Genomic DNA, 23,118 nt, shown 5'->3' with positions numbered 1-23,118 from the left:
ACAGATTTAACTGGAGGCTCAACAACTGGTTCACTAAAATAACACAAAATCTTCATCATTCAGCAAAAATGTAACTAACAGCTGAGGAATCGGGAACGGGCAGCTTGCATGTCGCTGACTGGCGAGATAATCACGCAAGTCAGGCAGATTCAGAAGCTCTGAGTGTTTCTAACTGAATGTTTGCTGCCCTCATTGACTCAGGTATTTGAATTAATAAAATCCCTGGCATCAAGTGAGCACTTTTTTGAATCACCACTAAAATAAGGACTGAAACTGTGCAGCTAAGTATTAAATTTTCATTCAGCCAACCCCATTCAAAGCTACTTGGGTAATTATTTTAAGTACAGAAATTTTAAATGCACACAAATCCTGCGTGAAAACTGGAAAATTACAATTATAATTTATCTGATTACAGCTGCTATTTGCAGCAATTTTGCAATGAACAACACTTCAGAATTGAAACACTATGTAATTAAACTGTTAATTGCAAAAAATAAAAAATAAAGAAGGGGGGGAGCCACTGCTAAGACTATAATTTAACAAGGTTCTATTTAGTTGACTGTCTGATTGTAAAGGTTAATGCAGTGGCACAGGAAGCCAGTCCACCCATTTTAATTGTGTTGGCACCTTGACCAAATACCACTTTAAAGGCAAACCGAGATGAAAACACCGGCCTTGCAAACCACTGCCGCCTTCACAAAATGCTCCTGGTGACAACACACAAACCCAAATCTGCTGACTGTATTCAAATATTAACAAGGTATAGTTAAAACTTTTGTACACTTATGCAAATCAGGTTGCTAGAACAAGAGAGAGAAAAGATTCCCCTGGGAGAAAAATAAAAATAAAATCAACAAAGTGAAAAGATCAACCATCCTTCCACAGCGTGACAGCATGACACAAGAGGCAGCAGCTTGGGAATTCAGCAACATAAATAAAAACCCTCTAAAGTTTAAGTAAATTGTGTATTATGAAGCTAACAGATGTAAATGAGGCTCACGGTTCCATTCTAGGAGAAGGCCACATCTGCCAGCAGACAGCGTGCTGTAACAGCACAGCTCAGGTAAAGGCACCTGACGGAGGGCAGGGCAGCACGCCTGCAGCACAGCACTGTGTTTCCCTGTGGGACTGCACACACACAGGGCTTGTTCTGCGCTTGGAGCAGCACAAAGTTAATGCCCCGCAGAGTTTCCGGCCTCTCAGGGCTCAGCACCAAAGGTACCGACACAATTTAAAACCCAACCTCAGCAATGCAGCTCCAGGGCATCCCCTGGGAGCAGAGCTCCAACAGCACCTCCAGGTCAGGGTCTGGTCCCTCAGAAAGCAGCCAGGAACATGGGACAGGCTCCAGCAAAGGAACAGATAAAACTAAAGAGACTACAATCCCCAGGGAAACCACTATGTGATGCCTAGTTAGCAGAACCTGCTGCTTATTAATGTGCTATTGCCTTGGTGGAGCTGCTAATGAAGCATCATGTTCAGCTATACCCACACTTTGCTCTCACACCTGGGTGGGGAAAAAATTCCTTTACTTTTGACTTAGCAGTGAGGAAGGGGAGGGCAGTGTACCATTTGCTTAGTCTTTGTATGTTAATCAGTCCCTAAATTATTAATAGAGAAAAAGAAATTATTTACAAGGTGTTTGACGTAGACATGTCAGGATGTAGCAACTCTACTGTCAAGAGAAATACTCATAAAGAATCATGATATCTGCCTTGTCTTATTTACTTATTTCAGCCATGTTCAAAGACCCTTCTCTCCTGATAGCACACCAGGAGGCAGGAGACTGGGAGTTTAAGAGCTGGAGAAGAGACTGTACTGGGTGTGCACTCTCTCCAGTTGCTGTGCAAGGGTGAAGGCTACACACAGAAAACCCAACAGCCTTGGCTTTGCTTTTACTCCTCTTGCAAACATACCTGAAGCTCTGTTTGAAAGAAGAACTTCTGTGGGCACTGGGAACAGTCATAAATTTTATCTTCCTGTCCATGGACTGCAAAGATGTGCTGCTGCAGTTTATTCGCCTGCACAAAAACTGAAAGAACACAGTACAATTAGTTAAAATTGCTGCATATAACATCTCCCATCTTGAACTACACTTTTATGACTGCAAAGACTCTAAAAAGTCCAAGGATATCCACCAGAGAAGTGCCAGTACACTCAGTTCAGCAGAACGTCCTTACCGGTGGTCAATTTAGAGTCTCCAGGCTGGCAGTCAGCTCACTTCTGACGGGCTCTAAATCCTGGATGGACTTTTGATATTTCACATAAAGCTAACGCTGTCCACGGGTGACTGGAAGAACTCAGTCATCAGAGCGAGCAGAGGACGTCACCGCTCCTGCAGGGAGCCCTGGCCCCACAGCAGGTGCATTGGATGCATTTTTAATGCAGGACAACTGGGCCAGGAGCGGCCTTGATGGCTGGTCTGGAGGATGAGTGCCCAGAGCAGCATTTCTGGCAGACACATGAACCTGAAAGGGCAGGCTGCCACGGTGTTCAGACCTTCTAAATGGGTTGTCCTTCCAATATAGAAAAAAAGATTATGATTTAATGTTACAGATATACCATCTATGTTAGGAATTTGAATCGACAATTACCCTGCCTTTAACAAGTGAAATGAGAAACATATTGAAGTCCAGCTTTAGCTGGTTAAAAACATATCTCAATTTTTTTCTCATCCTATATGACTTTTCACCAGTAAATGAAAAAAGCTTCTTCAGCAGAATGAAAGGGATGCAGTCAAACACATTACAGCGTGCTTCAGGAACAGAAAAACTAACTCCAAGCTCTCAAACAGCAGTTCTCAGACTGTGGGCCAGATCCTAAGAAGCACAGGGCTGAGGGGACCACAGGAGCTGACACTCAGCCTGTAGTCACACATGGCAGTCATCCCTATGCAGTTTGGAAACTTAGGCGTTAACTGCTATTCTGATGAGCAAGTAAAAGGCACCTTTAAAATGCATCCTGAAGATCTTCTGAGAAGGGGCCATCCAGAACCATTTGTACTGATGAGACAGCTGAAAATGAATCACAGGGAAGGACAGAGCAGGCCCTCAGATGGGCACAACTGCAAAGGAGCTGGAAACGCATTGACACAAGCAGGCTGCCCTTAAAGAAACCTCTCGGATGGAGGTGTCAGACCACACTGTTGTGTCATGGGATCTCAGGTGAGCGAGGCTGTTGTCCTCGCAACAACAGGCCCCTGCCCTGCAAGTTCTGCTCTTAGAGATGTGCCTCACATTCAGGCCACAACCTGAAAGGCCCCAGTTGCAAGAAGTAACACAGGGCTGGCTGCATTTGGGCAGTGCCGTGAGATGTCAAACACCTCAGTGCTGCAGTTTCAGACAGGAGATATTCTGCACATTTCCAAGCACAGTATTTCTTTTCCCAAGAAAAGGCATACAGTATTTTACAAATCCCCCGAGTGTCATTTCTGGATCAAGCCATGCACACTGAGGCTTGTCTCAGTCTCTGTGTCTTACCTGTGAAACAAACAGGGCATTTGAATGTGCCTCCCATCCCCTCAAAGCTGTGCTCAATCAGGTGACACAGGAGCTTTGCCGGAGAGTCAAACATCTGGTTACACAGCTTGCACTCATGATTGATGCCTTCCTCTGCAAGGTTCAAATGATACAACTTGTTAGTGACACAGCACATTAGCGTCTGCGATGCAGCAGTCGGCGAGAAACGCCCGTGTCCAAATCTGTGCGCACAACTTCAAGGGCCCATGGTCACCAGCAAGGCACAGCCCTGTGCTCTGAGCTCAGGTGAGCAGCCCCGCTCACAGGGGCATTTATCTGCAGCCAGGATGGAGGCGATGCCATGTGCTGCTGCTGGGCTGTGCCCATCCCGTGCCGCTCCTTGCACCTCGGCACACAGCAGAGACGTCGCTGCTCTGCGTATGTATTATTAAATACTCAAACAGCATCTAAAATGAATTTAACAGTGAATTCAACCACGTACACTGAAAGCAGGCTTCATCACCTCACATTACACTACAAATATAGCAGAGAGGAACAGACAATGGAAGAATAGCAGGAGCTCAAACCAGTGCTGGCCTTAATTTTATATCTCTTGGCTTTTTCCAAGCTGGAGAGACCATTAAAGGGATTTAAATGTCATTTGAAAGAGTAATTTCCATGTAACATATCCTAAGTATTATTCTAAGAGGTGCACTGAATATGCAGTGCCCACTGCAGATGCCCCATGATCTAGAGGAACTCACAGGGAAATAATAGCAATTATTCTTCATCCCAGCCTACCACCTTTGTAAGATGGTATGTTTCTCTTCTACTAACTTCTGTATTTTTGTTGCCTCTATGTCATTTTTGGGGGTATTGAGCCCATATTTCCTTTGGTTTTCTTGAAATGAGGGAGGGAGGAGCAGAGATTTAAAATAACACAGGTTTAAAATGTACACTTTATACAATCAAGAGAACATCTAAACTTAAAGATTTTGCAGATGGTTTTTGTAAGCACTTCTCAAAAACATCTTCCCTTCATTATGACAGCACACAAGAAAGTCATGAGCGTGTATTTCAAAAACGAATGAAACTGCCTTTTGATTTACACTTCAGGCTTATTTTAATACCTCCAGACCCCACTGACTTCAGCTGATAGTTCCAAGATGCCCAAGAAATGACCACATCATCCCATCAACTGATCTCCTGCCAAATGTGTTCGGATCTTGCAAATAATATCAGCATTCAAAAGCAGGGTCTCTATTTAGAATTGCTTTAAATTAGCTTTAAATCAGTCAAACACAGGGAAATCATTGTTTCTTTGGGGCCTTTGGAGATCCCAGGATCTCAGTGCCCTGTTTTGGTGTGGGAAGGCGAGCAGCAGGTCCAGCACCAGGGAAGCACATAGAGCTGAGCTCGACAGCTCCTGCAGCCGCACATCTGCATGGCCACAGCTGGGGCATCCCCAGAGCTTGTGTGCCTCGATAGGCCCTCCATGAGAGGAGGGGAGGAAGAGAAATTATTTACAAAAGGTGTCAGTATGCAGGGAGCAGCCTCCTATCCCTCCCTAAGGGAGGTTGCTTGCCTTTCTCTGCATAGGGCAGAAAGCAGGTAAGGATCTGTGCCTCGCACCACCCGAGCATGCCCAACAATGCAGGCAATAAACTTGGAGAGGACAAAGCAGATACTGGGGGAATGGAACAAATTCCTTCTGTGAGTAAATCAGAGAAATCATGTTTGACATTAATTTTCTACTCTCGACATGGTGAGTGTTTGGAAAATAGTGATTCATGCGCAGCCCACAGTCCTGTGTGTTCATAAATACAGACACAGGCTGCTGATGAGAAGACCGCTCCTCTTGCAGCCTGAAGAGCTTTAATTTCAGTAAAAATAGGGGGAAAAAAAAAAAGAGGGCAATGTGCAGCATTTTGACTGAAGTATCTTTTTACAGGCTTGGTCTGTTTAATTAGGTACCAGAGATTGTGTATTCTCTTGGCTGATCCCCGCAGTATTTTACATAGTTAAACCCATAACAAACAAACTAAAACTCGAATGAAAAATAATAAAACATAATGGGTTCCTGCAGATCTGGAAATTTATCCCACTCGAGGCAAGACCTTTTGATTTGCAAATCCACTTCTGAATTATAAGGCCTTCTCCTCACCGGTGGGGGTTTTTATTCCACTCCCACAGGAGTCCATTATGTATTTCTCGTGTCTATAAAACCATCCAGGAAGAAAAAAGGTGGAAAAAAGTACCATGGTTAGCATGACAAACGCTTCTCTTTTCATGCATGTGTATTCAAAATATGAAAATGCCCAAAGATATAGATAGAATGGCTGCTATAATCACTCTCTTCTCCGTGGCATTTTACAGCATATTATTTTACACAGAAACACGGTGTGTGTGTAGGGGCACTCAGTCACCTTTGGAGAATAACTTCAGTGAATTATCTGGGATCATACAGGAGCACGAGGCGGCCTCCTGACAATGCAGCCGACGCCGGCCCTCCCTCCAGCCACGTGCGCTGGGCGTCAGCAGCACAGCACAACGCGGCGTTCCCCTCATCTCTATTCTGTTTAAAAAAATAAAAATGACAGGCATCTATGAGACCTACATAACTCCAGTGAATTATGCAGCCCCTCTCATTTGTAAAATAAAATGCAGATTTTTACAGCTCACTGTGCTAGATCTTCTCCCGTCCCTCCGTAAGTGTATCTATGCAGGGATCAATTGATTTAACGCTAAACGAGCCACGCACGGCCAACAAGAATCTTGGGCTCCTTGCCTTTTTTTTTTTTTCTGTGCTCAAAATAATAAGCATTAATTTTACACTTCATTTCTCAAAAAAAAATAATAGGATGTGCTCTTGTTTAAAACAAGCAGGCCTGCTGGATTCTGTCAGGCTGAAACTATGTCAGGCCAAAAGAGGAACAGAGCGCTTTGTGTAAAAGTATCATGGGGAGATGATAGTATCCTGTAATGTTTTCAGTACCTACTTTTGTCTCCAAAAGCATTTGATCCCTGGCAGACACACACTTATTTCCATACCGGTCTTGAGGGAAGCCGGTAGGAACGAGAGCTGATTATCTGAATCCTGAAGGTGAAACCTGGGTGGTGCCCACTGATGTCAAAGGCAGCGTTTGTCTAAATGTTGAGGTACATAATTTACTGCCTGCTCAGAGGGCTGGGGGCTGCGAGGCCCCGGCTGAACCGTGGTGGTGGTGGAGCACATCCTCATTGTTCTCAAGTTCAGATGCATTTGCAGGATAGTTCACATGTGTTGATAGGTGCTTAGCTGCATTTACACCAGCACCCTGCCCGCTTCAGAGCGGGAGCTCATCTCTCCATCTAACCCTTTCTGCTGCTGCAGTGTGCATTTAATACATATTACAATGAGTCTCTCAGCCTCTAAGAGAACTGACGCCGGCAGCCTCCTGGCGAGGATGCAATATAATTAATAATGCTGTATTAAGCCCGTGCACTGTATCAGCTGCGTTTCTAATTATAACTATATTAATAGCAATATAAAACGATGCACTAACAGTGCCATGTACCGACATGTTATCAAACCAATAACAAACTGCAGTTTAAACAATAAAACAGCATCGTCTTCACTGTTAGTTAAAACTTCTCTTCAACTTGATTTAATAAAGCAAAATTTCCCCTCATGGAATAACCACAACAGTCCTAATTTGAAGGAGTGTGTGCGGCCGTCTGATGCTCCTGACAGCAGTGCACATCCCGTGCCACGGCTCCACCTCGCTGCAGCAAATTACAGCAATAAAAGGGAACGTCTTTCCTGTACTCAGATATACACATCCACGGCTTAACCACACTTTTAATGAACTTTGAAATGCTGTAACTCTGTGTAACAAAGCATTAATATGCTGTGCTCACAGAGAACCTTCTCCTGTCCCCTGTATCATAAATCTGGTAGAATTAAATGGGCCATGTAAGGAGCGCTCTGATTGTAACAGAAATAAATACAAATTGGAATGAATGCAGGGAAATAAAACGAAGACTGCATGAAACTATTCTGTTTATGCAATTCATTCCCTAGTAAATAAGTAAGCAAAGGGATACATTTGTAACAGGAGAAAAACAGGAGGAGCCCAAGCACTGATCCATGTGGCTGGGCAGGAGTGAGGGGCTGTGGCCAGGAGGTGACAGTGATGGACTCCCCTGCAGAACAAAGCCATGGGAACACCAGGCCAGCAGCACCAACAAAGATCCAACATGACTGCAAAGCCTGGGGCTGGGAGCTGGGCACGCCACTGCCAGGGGACGGCAGACTCACAGTGGTTCACGCCAGACTTGGACAACGCCTGCTATCCAGATGGCATTCTTCCACTGCTGCTGTTCCTATGCCCCGTCCTGCTGTACAGCATCCCCCGAACACCCTGTGCCGGTGGGGTTCTGTAATGAATCCCAGTGGACATGGCCAAGCCCCGCAAACCCTGCACGGTGCCTCACAGCCCGGCAGTGGAAGCAGCGGATTGATGGCACGGCAGCTGAGCGTCACCTGGGGAGCTGGGTGCCGTCCTCCCAGGGATGCTGGAGGTCAGTTACCATGGCAACGTTGAATGAGCTCAACCTTGTAACTGACCCTTATCTTTTTTTGATCTGTGGCCCATTTGGGACCTTGGCTGGAAATCAACTGGAAAATAATCCGGTCACATATCAGAAAGAAAATTATTTATACTTATTTATCCAGGTAGAGCTCGTATCTCCCTCTGACACCTCCCGTCCTGCTCCCAAGCACATCACACAGCCGAGCAGGATGCCCAGCCCCATGCCACAAGACCTGTGCCCATCCCACAAAGCCATGAGCACATCCATGTTCCACCAACACACTGCCAACACCTTGTCTGGCACAGCCATGAAGCCTCAGCCTCTGTGTGGTAACCATGTGCCAGCACCCACCCCTTGTCCTGAGCTTTAATATTTGATGTTGGGATCTGGTACCTGTGTTCTTTTGTGCATTCTTTCTCCGCTGAAATATGATTCTGCTTTGAAATATATTTATATGATCTAGAATGGTACAACACTGATGTCTTTTATGAGCTCAAGACTGTTTAATAAAATCTTGCATTCTGGCCTCATCCTTATGACAATTTTACTATTGTAAGTTTTCAAGGGATATGAGAGCTGTCCACTGTGGTTAGAAACATCAATTTAATGAAAAATGATAACACAGGGACTTTGATCTTTCTAGAAGCTATATAAGGAAAACCAACAAAAACACAGAGCATTCCAAACATGTGTTGGCTCTGGCACAAGACCCACTGAAACCCATCCCTCCTACAGCCTTCCGGTGGATGCTCAGCCCTGGGAGCAGTCTGGCAGAGCCAAGGGGCTGCCCCGCTCCCAGTGGGGGAAGGGCTTTGGGAACCAGGGAGCAGAGAGGAGACCAGAGCTCCTAGCAGGCTTCACTGGTGCTGGACCAGCACCAATAGGTTCTGGTAACCAACTCCAATGCTTCTGGTGATGCACTCGTTATATGGCCTCTTTTCCAGGTATTCTTTTTTTCAAGCTAAATTAGCCTAACTGCATAACAGGCTTTAAACTCTTTTCACTATCTCAGGGGGCCTCAAGCTCAAAATATGCAGAATTAGATGCCAAATTATTTATAGGGTAGCTGTGAGTTCACTGCCTCCAGTACATGTCACTGTGCTGCAATATTAAAATGACCATTAAAAAGAAGCACAGTCCCAGAGGGGCTTGGGATGAGATTGCACGGAGTTTCTACTGAACATGAGGGCAGCCTGCTTTAAGCCATTGCCTGTGCTGCAATGGCACAGGAAGGCCTTGTGTCACTGAGGATGGCTGGAGATGGGCCTGCCAAGCCTGTCCTATCTGCTAATTTTTGGCTTACAATAAAAATAAAACCTGAAAGTTCAAAGGAGTTCCTGAAGCTGTGCATCGTCAGTCTGCTGGCTGCAGTATACAAGAGGGACACTGCCTGCATGGCATATTTTAATCTCAGAAACTGTATTTATAGATCATTTACAGAGATGCATTGCACTTTAGCCCTGCAACTTCAGAATGTAACAGCCTTTCTGTGAAAACATGTTTGTTTCAATAGCCTACATTAAAACTCCTCGTGGATCAAATTCTGATAGATCTGGCTGTACCATCACAACCATTCATTAAGGTCTAACTCCAATGGCTTCCATGGAAATGCAAAATCTGTACAAGGAAAGAAAACCTACATTGAGCATGCAAGACCAAACGCATGCACAGAAAGAGCCTGGATGAAGCTAGAAAAACCCTTAAGAACAGCTAGAGGTGAATGACAACACCCATGCAACTCAACTGTAGTCACATATTTTGGTGTTTGGATAGACTCACAGCTGCACTATTTCAAGCTTGACACCAATACCTGGTAAAACACAGCTGTGAGTACAGGCCCACCACTGTGCAGCCATCCTGTGCTGCATCCCTCACACTTGTGATAAACCTGAGCACCCCACTGCAAGCCCTGGTGTCCCCCGCTGTGCAGCTCCCTGCACTGCTGTACACCCAGAGAAGGTCCATCCCAGGGTCCTATTGGCAGTATCACATCCAAGTGCTCAGTACAGGTAAACAGGAATAACTAGGACCTATCTGGCATCTATTATTGTGAAACTAAAAATGAAACAATTTCTACACTTATTAAACATCCCACTGGAATACGCCAAGTGCTTTCAGAACATGCAAAGCCCCAAGCCGAGTTTCAGTGGGTGCAAGGCCCCTTACACTCATTACACAGGCTTTGCACACTGAGCACCAGGAGCACTGTCCCACCATACTCACCCATCCCCCACTGTCCTCACATCACTGTGGTGGCCCAGAGCCACCAGAGCTCAAGCAAGAACTGCTGTGGCTCAAGCTCACATGGTGGAAGAGGGCTGCATCTGCAGCCTCAGCCAAGCACCAGCCGTGCTCCTACACATGCCTGCACCGTGCATCCTGGAGAGCGCACATCAGGGTTTTACATACCCGAGCTCTCACAGATGAATGTCTAGATGAGTGTCTCTGATCTTCAGATTAAAGTTTCCCAAGCACACATTGACATGATAGACTATAAATCTATTGTGTAAATAATCAGCAGACTAATGGCGCCTAATAGTATATAATTAACATGACTGGCAGGCTGCAAGCCAGTTGTTGTCAGCTACGCTCAGCAATACTCAGACTACAGGAACACCTTACACCACTTCTCTGGTGGCATCAGGGAAAACTAGTAAAATGAGAGTGAAACAGGACTTGTAACAAAATGAAAACTTTCAAACGTCCACTTTAATGGAGGAACTTGATTCCAGGCTTCAAGGTACAATAACGCTTGTTTGTTTGGCAAGAGTTTAGAAAACTTTTGTTATGCTTGTACTGGTCAGTGTCTTTCAGCTTTTCATTGGGAGGGAAAGAAGCAAATGATGACAGCCAGCTGGCTGCCTGGGCACAGTCACAGCACAGCACCTTGCATGTCCTCCCCAGCCCAGCACCCCAGCAGTGCACTCAGGGACAGAATGCTGCTGTCCTGGCTGCCGAAACAAGATGCCACTGCCAGCAGAAACACTAATGGTGACTAAGCAAGGTGACCCATTTCACACAACATGAGTATCTCTCAAAGCTTGCTAGGTGCAAATACACCCAAAAGAATAAAAACCAGACACTTTAAGTCAGGAATCCTAAGGTGCAGTAACATACGATATCCCTTAAGGCAGTCACTAAGAAGGATCTGCTAGAAACAAAAAAATACCTGAAGCACCTCTGCATTATGCAGACATGTATTCTCATACTATGGAAATACTCAGCAGTGAACTTACAGAACATCTCCATGGCTTCTGATGGGATTTGCTCAATTAACACCCCATGGTCCAGGTGGAAAACATCCCCTGTGGGACCCTCACTTTGAATAAGAAAAGCTATAACCCCACAACCTTTTGGAAGAGATCTCACTGCCAGCAATGCCTCTGCATAGCACAGACCACAAAGTTGCACTTGGTAACGTATCCAGCACACAAAACCTAAAATCAAAATGGCATGGCTCTTCTGGATGCAACAGCAGGCAACACAGCTGAGAGCACCTCCAGGGCACAGAGAAGCACTGGGCTGCAGCCTGCATGGGAGTGACTGGGGCTACTGGGGAAGGCTCAAGGGCATACAGGCTTGCTGCAGGGAAGGGGCTGAGCTACATCTGCTGAGCACAGTATAAGTTTAGGAGCATTTCCCCAGTAAGCTCAGATGAGAAGGAAGATACTAAGAAAGAGTGAAAAAGGAGAGGAAAAAAATATAATAAAAAAAGTCAAGCTGCTTTTCAGCTGCTTTCTCAAATAAAATAAGATCCTAAATCAATCAGTCATAGAGACCCTGTTTGAACCAAAAAGAAGGAAACAATAAAGGTCTGTTAGAGACCTGCTACTCACTATTTCACTCTTCATTTTTCTTGTGAGTTTTTACTTGAAGCTCCAGTTCAACAATCAACACTATGAAGTCGGCATTTGCTACTGTCACCCCCAAGAGGTATCAGAGATACAATCGTATATATGCAAAACAGGCAGAACTCTGATAACAATACCTTGCCTGTAGGCAAAAAATTGACTGTTTAAATGGCAGCCACTGTGATAATGCCAGCCTAAGAGCCACCCTTGCACAAATTTCCTCTGCTCAGTAACGTAAAAGTTCCACAAAGGAAGATACAGCAGTTGGGTAGTGACAGTGATGGCACATTTTAGTAGGAATGCTGAAGATGAGATGGCAAAGCACAACCCCAGATGCAGCCATAGGCCTCAGCTGCTCCCCAGGGCACCCCAAGTGCCCCCATCCCTGGGCTGGCCCAGCAGAGCACTGGGACATCACCTCTGTGACAGCATCCACTGCTGCTGGGCCAGCACTGCGCTCCTGAGGCAGGGCTCGTGCCAGGCACCACACACAGCAATTGTGTCTCTGCAGCAAGATGAGCATCAATTATGCATCGTATCAAAAATCAAAACGCTGAGGCATGGAGCTGGCTATCAGAAGCAGCGGAGTGAGCAAGTGCCAAAGAGGAAGAATACATCCAAATCCATCACAGAGCACACGGCAACTTCTCATGCGACACGGTCAACCACCTTCAATCCCAAAGTTCTCCAATACTTGGGAAAAGATTGCAGAAATATTCAAAGATAAAATATTTGTATTTCCAATGTTAATTTGACACACAGGAGCGTGCATGAGGGAATGTTTATAATCAGCACTCCAATAAACTCACAAATGACTCCAGTATTTTATAAGCTTGTTAGAAACAAATCACTCCCTTAGCTTATATTTACTTACTGATGAATCGTAAAAGGCCTCAATACACAAAGAGTAAATTCAAAACTGTTTTCCTCTTGTTTTATCTTACCTACCCCTAACTCACACACCCAGCCCAGCACTGTTCTGGGTACAGGAGGCCAGGGCTGGCCATGTACTGCCTGCACAGCTGTGCCATGGGACTGGATCGTGACCACCCATCTCCAGCAATATCAGCTTTGTGCTGCACGCTGCAGCCACAGCAACCTGCACATGGTGGGAAAAGAGAGCTGGCAGAACGACTCCCCGTTTTGTAACGTTGCTGAGAGCTGAGTGGTAATGGGAGTGGTGAGGATAACCAACTCTGTGCTCCAGGTAGCAACTGGAGAGAAGGAATGTGAGGCTATTCTAACATGCTTTTACTTAATGTACATTTAAGCATTATACATACGTTTTATGGGAAAACCCACACAGAACATGCTCAGAGTTCCCAAGGAAAACACAGGCAAGGCACCTCCATGCTGCTCAGCCTGAGGTCATGTCAATGGGTTTGGGATTGTAACACTGTAACTGCACTGCGATACTATGCATCATCATGGAAACATGAATTTGAGGAGAAAAGAACACATCGTGGAGAGCACAGCAAAGTAGACTCTCCAGAGGGAGAAGTGAAGCTGCAGTCTAAATGACAGAGTACAAAAGTACAGCGGTCTTCAATCTTGGCAAAAGTGCCCTAAGCACACTGAACTCCAGGATCCTTCCTGGGGATATCCATTTACTTCTGGAAACAGCATTTCAGAAGCAATACCAAAACAAAACCACCTCCTCCAGCAGCTGGCCAGCCAGAAGGAAGAGGGAGAGAGGGAGGGAGGTAAAAAAGAAGGAAGGAAGGAAGGAAGGAAGGAAGGAAGAAAGGGAAGAAGGAAACTGGGTTGGTGGCTCCTGGCCATTGCCAACCCCCAGGGAATGGCAGATGCCTCAGGCATGAACAGTGGCAACTCCAGGGCCACTCTTGCCTGGCAGCAGGCTGATTTCCCAGCTGCTTTCCTGTGCCACACTCGGGGCCGCCCAGCACTCCCTGACCCCCATGGGGACAGCAAGGCAGGGAGCAGCCAGATGCCCGACACCAACAGCAGGATGAGCCCAGGTGTCGCATTGCCAGCAATCGCGGGGTGCTTGTCATGGGCTCACGTGCACAGAGTTTAAATAGCCAGTGAAGATTTAAAGGGCTTTTATTGTACCACTCGATTTCCTTCTCCAAACAAAGGATGTACCAATCAATACCAATTTTGTTAAAACTGAATTATCTCTACCATCAACTTGAGCTCTCTAGCGCCCGCCTGAGTCATCCTCAATCCCGGAGCAGCATCTGCCATCTCCACACTGTCCTCACAGGCTCACGGCGTGTAGCCCTAGAACACCATCCAAATCAATTCGATTGGTGTCAAAAGCTCTCAGTCTTCTTGCACCCACCAGTACAGCTGCAGTATTCATCAGATTTTACCACCAGGATTAATGTTATAAAATGTCACTTGCTACAGTAAAATTTATCAACGTTATTATATACCATAGAAACTGCCACCACAGACAAATGCAGTACATTAAAATTTTGTCTAGAGCTCCCCAGAGGAAACATTTGCTGCAATTTGTATAACAGTTTATATATTTATGCTATTTAATGGTACAAAGCAATAATTATGACTTCATTCACTGATAAGCAACGGCATTATATAAATCAGATGCAGATTTAGAACATGCCAGCTTTGTCACTGGCCTACTACTTGTAAATTATGTTGCTGTTAAAAAAAAAAAAATCTAAGCAAATATGAGTTAGCAGCAGGAAGCTAATAATGTGCCTCCAGCTGTTCCAGTTAACCTGCAAATGTGGCCATCTGCACCTCAGGAGAAAAAGAAAAGGAGAGATGGAGGGAGGGAGGAAAAGGGGAGAGAGGAGAGGAGCGGCCGCCAGCACCAGCACAAAGCCTGGGCCCAGAGCAGTAGGAGTGACCTTGCTCCTTGTGACCAGACAGGCACATATTCAAAATCAGAAAAGTTACCAAGGAATAAAGGACCTTTTCTACCCTACACCCACAGAAAAAAAAAAACAAAATAGAGAAGTCTTTTCCACCGTCTTTTTTTTCTAGAGCAGGCTGTCTTTCACCTCTGGGGTTATTATTTACTGCATTGCAGGGCTGCCCAACGAGCAGGTTTTCCTTACAACCTCTGCCTTTCATGTTCACTTTTTAGCACCTCTTCACAGACCCATCTTGTATTATTTAAAAAAAAAAAAACACCTAGTGGTCATTGTAAGAGATTTATTCCCGCTTCAGACAGTTTAAAATGGATCCGCAGGGCACAAAGGCTGAGCTATCAAACAAGATGCAATGCTCAGATAGTGATCACAGATCTTCCGCACACAGCAGCTCCAGCGCTGCCTTTGGATCTGGGCCGAGTGTCCCTGGGATGTGCGGGCACTGCTCACGCAAAGACTGCTCTGTGAGAGACCTCTGTGAAATCTGGGTCATGGGGAACTGTCACAAAATATTCCCTTTGACATTCACCCACAGACGGAAGGAGCAGTGGCTGAAAGTGCACCTCATGTGCATGGCTGCTTTGGTACTTTGACAGCAGTCTCATGCTCAAAAATTCCCCAGGATTCTCATTATTAAGGGCCCCTACTCCCCTATGAGACCAGGACAGGTTTGTGCTGCAGTGCTTGACTCTATGGTTCATTGGTAGGCTCAGGACTACCATCATTCTGAAATTAAAGAAACTCACCTTGCTTCTTCCAGTAATTTATTTTTTTTTTTTCCCTCTTGGAAATGCTGAATTTGCTTTAAAGTGATGGGCCGTGATAGTGCTAAAGGTATGTGTTTGATCTTCAGGCTACCTTCAATTATTCCTCTCTTTAGAAGAGTTTTGTGACCCATTGCTGTCCAGTGTTGACAAGTTCTTGGTGTTTTCAAGTGAAACACCCCACCCTCTTGGTACATGCAAAGCAGATAGCACACATTTTCCCCCAACATTTACACTGCACTTTGATGTTGGCAGGTATGATAAAAACTATGACTATGAGAGTCTAGAAAACCAGTATTTGTAAGATGCCAATATGTACCATATTAATCAATGTGAAGTGCCAAAGAAAGGCATCAGCCATCTCTCCAGAAGATAATAAACACTCCAGGTGAACCTGCAGCTTCATCTGGCCTTTCCGAAAATTGTTTAATCTGGAAATCCCCACATCTTTGAAAGCAGCTGGGGTAATGCTGAGCTTTACAGTACCAGAATGTCTGGAACAGCAAAAGTGAATGTTACATGTGTTACACAACATTAATGGTATATTTTGTGCACCATCACAGGGCTAATGTTTCATGGAATACCAGTACGTTGCACCAAACCTCAAGCATTGAGACAGCATGTCCATACAGGTGAATAAATCAAGCACCCAACATGCTCACAGTGCCATTCAAGCCTGCAAAGCATTTGAGGGGGGGGGTGTGTGTGTGTGTGTGACAAAGTTACAGGAAAAATACCTACAAGTTCACATAGATAATGCTGTGACATGCTCCTTATTGACCTGAGCAATTTGGTCCAGAATTATTATGAAATCAGGAGAAACGCAGAGTTTTTAAAAGCACTGTGTATGAAAGAGAACAAAAGTTCATAAAATATGTTAAAGCGCTTTCCATAATACTGGTTTATGTAGCTCTCCACAAAAAATAGGTACTCTAAACCACAGTAGTTAATCCTGACAATTTACAGCCCATCATAACTCATTCCCGCTGTATGGAGGAACCCATTGCTAAGCACAAGTGATTTTGCCATCACAGACATCTCTGATGGGCAGTACAATGGGATGAGTTTCACAGTGTCAGCCCTAATTTTCAGCCTTGACTTTGATTTCCCTTGCCTTGGTGGGTTCCAGTCAGACCCTCAGTGTTACTCTAATGTAGCTTTTTTGTGGTTTTAATATGAATATCGTGTCAAGGATCTGAGATATTAAGAATGACAATACATTATTATTGCAGCAGGGAAATCTCCAGAGTCCTAGAAGTAGGATTTTGAAAACCACAGTCAAAAATCAATAGTAATCCACAAGAATTCATAAAGGAAACATGTCAGTCAGCAGCTCTGAAGACAAATCTTAAATTTTATCTTAAGCAGGCCAGACAAGCACAAGTCATTTAGGAGATGCAGGCAGAGGCGCAGACCCAGCTCTTTGCGCTGTGGAAGGGAGCTCAGCTCACCCTGCAGCTCCACAGCTGCCCTTCTGTCCATACCTCAGGGCCAGCCCAACCTGCAGCCCCATGGCTGTGTGAGCAGGGGGATGCTTGGCTGCATCCCTGGCACTGCCTGCTCCCAGCAGAGGCCCAGCTCCTCCCTCTAAAGCAACCGTCCTCCAGGATGTAGGGGAAAAGCAGCTCATCTGCACTCCCTGATAAATGTGATAATGAGAAGAAATGCTAAGATTCCTACATGTGAGCCTTTGATGAATTCACAGTCAGACATCTGTTTGCAAGGTAGCTGGCTCATGTGCTCCCTTCAACAACAGAACTTACTTGGTTTTGATTAACAGAACCAGAAATACCCCCCAAATTAATTTGAACACTTTGTGTATAGCACTGTATGGACTAACAGAGTCAGCAAAGCACCCTAGTCCTCCTCCAGGAAGAAGTCTGCTTAACCCTGCAGACAGCAGAAGGCAGCACAGGGGAAGCATGGCAAGGCAACGCACACAGGGGCCTCTGACATGGGGAGCACAGTACATCAGCATAGCCTTACAGCTTGCTCTCCTCAGTCACATCCCTCACCTCCACTATAACTTTGAAAGAAGTTTCTGAAAGGAAAAACAAGCTGCAAGGAGCTGGAGATGGTGTTGCTCTCTTATGCAAGAATATGTAGCATCACTCAGAGGGAGAGAGATCTTCCTCTGGCCCTTCATCCTACACAATTTGCACCGCACAAAGGCTGGTTTTGACTCACAAAGGAGGACGTTACAAGCAAAGGAAGCACACAATGTTTTCAGTCCAAATCCAGTAAGACATCAAGAGTCAGTCTTATGCCCTCAGTACCTCCCTACAGCCCAGACAGCCCACATGCTTTGCCACCACTGCTCAGAACAGCAGCCTGGAAAGGCCAGGAGATCTAACTCTGATGGAGGCACAGGGCTTTCAGTCCTGCTTAGGAGACTTCAAAACTGATTTAAAGGCAAGTATATTGAGTTCCCTGGCTGAGTGACACGGGGCCACCTTTTAACAGCCAAGGACGATCGGTTAGTGATGGCACCAAGCTCTCCTGCAGTGCACAAGTCCCCTACCTTCAGCAGCATTCCTGGCCCAGGCTGCAAGGAATGTCACTAGAAGCTGCAGCAGCCCTTCAAGGCAACAGCCAGGCATGGCTTGCTGCATGTGTGCTGTTTATTATACATATTATTTATTAATTTATGTAGATTAGTAGACTACATGACCAAAAGCACACGATCAGCAACAAAGGGTGTCCAAGCCTGCAGGAGAGACTAGATCCAAAATTGGTTTCAGTCTTCGAAAGATAATTTTTTTATTTTGTTTTTATTTTTTTAAAACCAGTTCCAGAGAATCTTGGTTCAGGCCCTGCAGGCACTTAGAGGAGCTGCTTTCACTGCAGTAGTCACAGCAGAGGTAGCTGAAATCTCCATTACAATGGCTCTGTCACAGGTACTGCAGGAAGACAAATTCATATAGGGAGCCCTATTGATACTTGATTTGTTAGATCTCAATTGCAGAAGTCTCCAAAGTGTGATGTTACAGTACTACAAAATCGGTCAAGCGTATATTCACCACTCACTGCATGCTTCAAGCCCAAATGCAAAGGATCAGTTCTCCTCTCCCAGGGCATAAACCTTTACAATATGTAACCAGTACTGACCCACAAGACAAAATCTTATCAAAGCTTTTTTTGTGTGTTTTGCTTTCAAGGTAAAAAAACAAAAAATAAAAAGAGAAAAGAAAAAGGTGCACCATCAATCCAAGGACAGCTAAAAACCAGATCAGCATTCTGGCACTCACTGCTGCTTGGCTGTGCTTCCCCCACTGCCCACACCTATTTGTTCCTGAGACTGCAGCACCCACTTCCAGAACGATTTTCTTCCTCCTTTCATCAGAGCAAACTCAGAATAGCTGCACTAAAGCAAACAGCCCTACATCAATGCAAAAAACCCAGCACTGGACTCACACCCTCAGATGTTCTCAAAAATCTCACAGATCTGTTAGTGCTGAACTCTCAGTCTGCCACAGTTACCAGATGCAAGTTGGAAGGGTATTAAAAGACAATAGCTGTGCTAATATCTCCTAACCAAAGTTACAAAATATCCGGATAAAAGTAATATTTCTAAGATATCCCACAGCAAAAATTCTTCTTGAATCTGAGTTTGTTGGTTGGTTTTTGTTTTGTTTCCCTGAATCATCTGTTTTTCTCTCTTCTTGAGCTCTTGGAGCTAAACTCCCCAACCTAAGATGCTCGCTGTCAATAAACACTGTGAAAATACACATCAATAAGGGGATCAGCAAAATTATCTGCTTGCAGTTACTGCCTTATCCACAAGAGAGCACAGTAACCTGAGTGCATCCCAATTCCTTTGTAAATGCCTAGAGTACATACAGAGCACCGTATAACTCAAAAATTATAATTAAAATGTCTTAGCTCCTGTATTTATAGTAACATTTAAACTACTGTGCTTTCTTGAAGTCAGAGTCATTTACTTGAGAACAGCACACTTTATGGTGAACAGATCTTTGAAATTATACCACGGGGATATGGCACAGCCACATGTAACTCAATATATGTCAACAGCTGTAAAAATATTGGTAGGAGAAGGGAAGAAAAAGCCATGAGCACAGATCAAGTGCCCTGTCTCTCACATCTGACTGTTTTCAGATTCTCCCTCCCTCCTCCTCTCCCTGCCCCCCCTCCCCAAATAATTGGGCAATTTTGGTGCAAGCTGTCATAAAAGCCAAGCCTTCTTTGAGGTTGAATGATCAAAAAGGTTATAAATGAAAATGATTTCAATGTTGGAGGCCTAGCGAGTGACCAAGGCACTTTCTGTAGCAGAAGGGTTTGTTCTAATCTTACCAACTGCACGCTTTCGTCAGAGCATATTCCTAGGGAGTTCACAGCTCCCCAGGGCGAAGCTACAGTAAATTCTGACTAATCCCCTCTGCATACAAATGAGCCCCTGGTAAGAGAAACTGCAGGGTCAGACAGCTTATGCACAGCACTGATTCTCCAGGTCTGCGCCTTCAGCAAAGCAAACAAAATGGCACTGTATTTGGATATTTTTTTTCCTCAATGGGACAAGGTTCTCGAAAAACAAAGGCGTAAATCCAAAAATGCTGGAGAGGCGAAGGAAAAAGGGAAGGCAGCACAGGGAGAAGAGAGTCCCTCTCCTCTCACATACCCAGGCAGACAGACAAATAGACCATATCAGCTGTTTAAAAAATTAATGAATTTAAACTTTTGCTTGATTAAAGGTGTGGTGGGCTTGGACTAAAACTTAATGTAAAAGGAACATGGGCATGAGATAAAATATTCATTAGCCTATTATAAAATAGCCAGATCTAATCCTACATCTTCATTGGCTGGCATTGCTGTATCAAGACAGTATAGAGCATGGTCATTTATATTCATTTCCTGGCATTTCAAGCAAGTCTTTAAATGTTAAAGCCTGCACCTATTGTTACTTTAAAAGTCTTAAGCGTTTCTCAGTGCGTGACATGGTTATTTTTTCCTGTGGTGTATTATTTAATCACAAAGTATGTATTTGTCATAATCATCACCTCTTCATAATATGGGATTCTCCTGTTTCACCCGTTTCTTTGATGCGCCTGGGGCAGTGCAGTAGGAACAACTGGAGATAAAGGCAGTGCTGAACAGGAGCTGCTGGGTGCCCCTCCCGGGGAGCCTTGTTTTCCCAAGGTGAGATCATAGGGCACGCAGAGCTCCCAATGGCAGCTTCCCAGAGCTCTCCTCTCTGCATCATGTTTGGATATTCGCTGAGCCTGGGATGGCCGTGCTCTGCATCCATTTCATACAGCTCAGCAAAGATACCAATCTGCAACCTTTTCTGCAGCTTTATAATATGCAATCTTCACACATTCCCATTTAACATAGACATGCAGTAAAGCTGTAGACTTTGGCTCAACTCTGTAGTCTCAAATTTGGGGTTTCCTGGAGATAATTCTGAATACTATAAAAACATTTGAATGCTCTACAAATCAGACTTGCAAGTTTTGGGTTAGATTTCTCCTTAAATTTATCCTTCATTACTTTCTACATTCAAGAATGACCTGGTTGAACCTTACAAGCCCACTCCAAAATTATACAGATCATTTTATCTGGAAAATGTGGTGATATTAAGAAATAACCTAACCTAGCAAACCCAAGGTGCTGGCTGCAGAAATACTGCTGGAAAGCCAATGTGATGGAGCCTTAGCAGGGCACGGGGAGGGATCTGCTGTAGGCACGCTCTGCCTCCATCCTGGAGATTGGGGGAACAGGGGTGCTGTGAGCCTGGCATGCCCAGGAGGAGAGCACAGGGTGACCTATGAGCTCCTCCAGCCTCCTCCTGCCTTCCTGAGGAGAACATCCTGCTGTGGCAGAACCTCCTGCTGGTAAAAAAGGTGTTCTTGAGCAGCAGCACTCCCACCTACATGCCACAAGAAAACTTCAATGTTTTGAGCTGCTCCACAGCCATAAGGAACTGCAGTCTATAAATGGCACCATGCACTGGAGAGGGAAGCGTGGGCCACTCCATGGGAAAAATGTCTCCCATCACAATCAGGAAACTGTATTAGAGGGATGACCCTCTGACACAAAGCACAAATCAGTTTACCACTTCTTGCACGCTTCTGGTATTTATCTGTTCTGCACTCCCAACTCACCTTTTAATTAGACAAACTCTCATGAAAGTCAACAAGAGTTCTGGCTGACCGAGGGATGCTTTAAAGCATAATTGGATCATAATTCCAGAGGTAACGAAGGATAAAATGTACCTCTGCACAAGCACCAAGAGTCAGCACCTCATGAAGTTTAAGATGCAGCATCTTGGGGCACAGCACAGATCTCCCCAGGGAGGAAGCACTGAGCTCCTCCATCTGCAGACCCAAGCACATGGCCAGGAGAGCATGTGGCTATTGACATGTGCCACTGCCCAACCACGTGAGCTGGAAAGGATGAGCCAGAACAACACCAACTGATGGCACCACTCAATGCCACATCAGTGAATTCAATGGTAATTCTGAAATAGAGCTGAAATCATACACATCAGCTGAGATCGGTTTCCTAACACACCTACAAAGCATGGTCAAGCACAGTTACATTTAAAGGGGAAGTTAGCTGATGCTAACTTACAACTTGAAGAAGGGATGCTTTGATTCTTCTCCATTTTTCACACAAAATAAGGACTGAATAAGCAAACAGCCCAGAGTGTGGTGTCACAGCATGGCAGCTTTACCCAAGAGGCTGAGGCACAAAGCAGCCACAGAACAAGAAGGTGCAGCAGCAGATACCATACAGTGAGCACTGTACCTGTGCATTATGAGAACTTACATATTTACAATTCTGAGAGCAAATAAGGCTCCTAAGTGACCCGCATGGTGAATTCTCTTTTAGAAAGGGAGAAGTCGCTGAGAGCCAAGTTCTTGATGCAGAATTCCTGGACACAGTTTCCAACTATTCCAATCAAGCAGCTCTGTGGTTGGGCTGGGATTTCAAACTTGCCACAGTATGAAGTCCAGTTTGGGCTATATTCCCTTCCCTCTCTCAGCTTGATGAAGGCTTCCCCGCAAAATCAAAAGGCTTACTGTCAAGTTTTCGATTGGTCTGGGCCTCATGCTATCATATGTGTGGTGATGGCAAGGAATATGAATGCGGCTCTGGCTCCACCATGGGGCCTTGAGGTTTCGTCCAATTCATCCAGGGACCTTATGAAAGTAGAGCGGGTCTCTTTTCATGTATATTCCGACTGCTGAAATTCCCTAGATGCACTGCAGTGTGCAAACGCGGTGTAAAAAAGAACAATAGCTTGAGAAAAACTGAGGCAAGTCTACTGAGTATGCTTAAGATAAACCAGCCGAGCTAATGCGAAAAAACCTGACAGCCATTCTTCTGCATTCATAACTTAATGAAAATAAAGCCTTTCACAAGCAGAGAATGCTTCTGCACATTAGCGCGTGTAGAACTGCTATCTTAACCTATAAAAATTGATGCAAGCCTCTAAAATGTAAATATATACTATTCTGTATACATACAGCCCTTCATGTGCTCAGATGAGACCAGAACAGATATTCTGAACCTCTCAAAAACATTAATTCTGTTTGCACACCAACTCATTCACCCACCAAGGTTTATGTAGGAAGCATTCTATGGG

General features: G+C 44.9%; 1 protein-coding gene across 4 annotated transcripts in view; it reads right to left on the bottom strand.

The window, feature by feature from the left end:
• The window catches only part of ZNF423 (zinc finger protein 423), a 192,950-nt gene that overhangs the window by 18,888 nt on the left and 150,944 nt on the right, over nucleotides 1-23,118 (bottom strand). For all 4 annotated transcript variants that reach the window (XM_015873489.2, XM_015873490.2, XM_015873488.2 and 1 more), the window contains 2 exons: nucleotides 3,480-3,611; nucleotides 1,917-2,032 (listed from right to left, as the gene is read on the bottom strand). In XM_015873489.2, coding sequence (XP_015728975.1) covers nucleotides 1,917-2,032; nucleotides 3,480-3,611 — 248 coding nt within the window. The remainder of the gene's footprint in view (nucleotides 1-1,916; nucleotides 2,033-3,479; nucleotides 3,612-23,118) is intronic.

Source organism: Coturnix japonica, chromosome 11 (genome assembly GCF_001577835.2).
Source record: "Coturnix japonica isolate 7356 chromosome 11, Coturnix japonica 2.1, whole genome shotgun sequence".
NCBI classification, from domain to species: Eukaryota; Metazoa; Chordata; class Aves; order Galliformes; family Phasianidae; genus Coturnix; species Coturnix japonica.
This window is presented reverse-complemented; position numbering and strand designations above follow the sequence as displayed.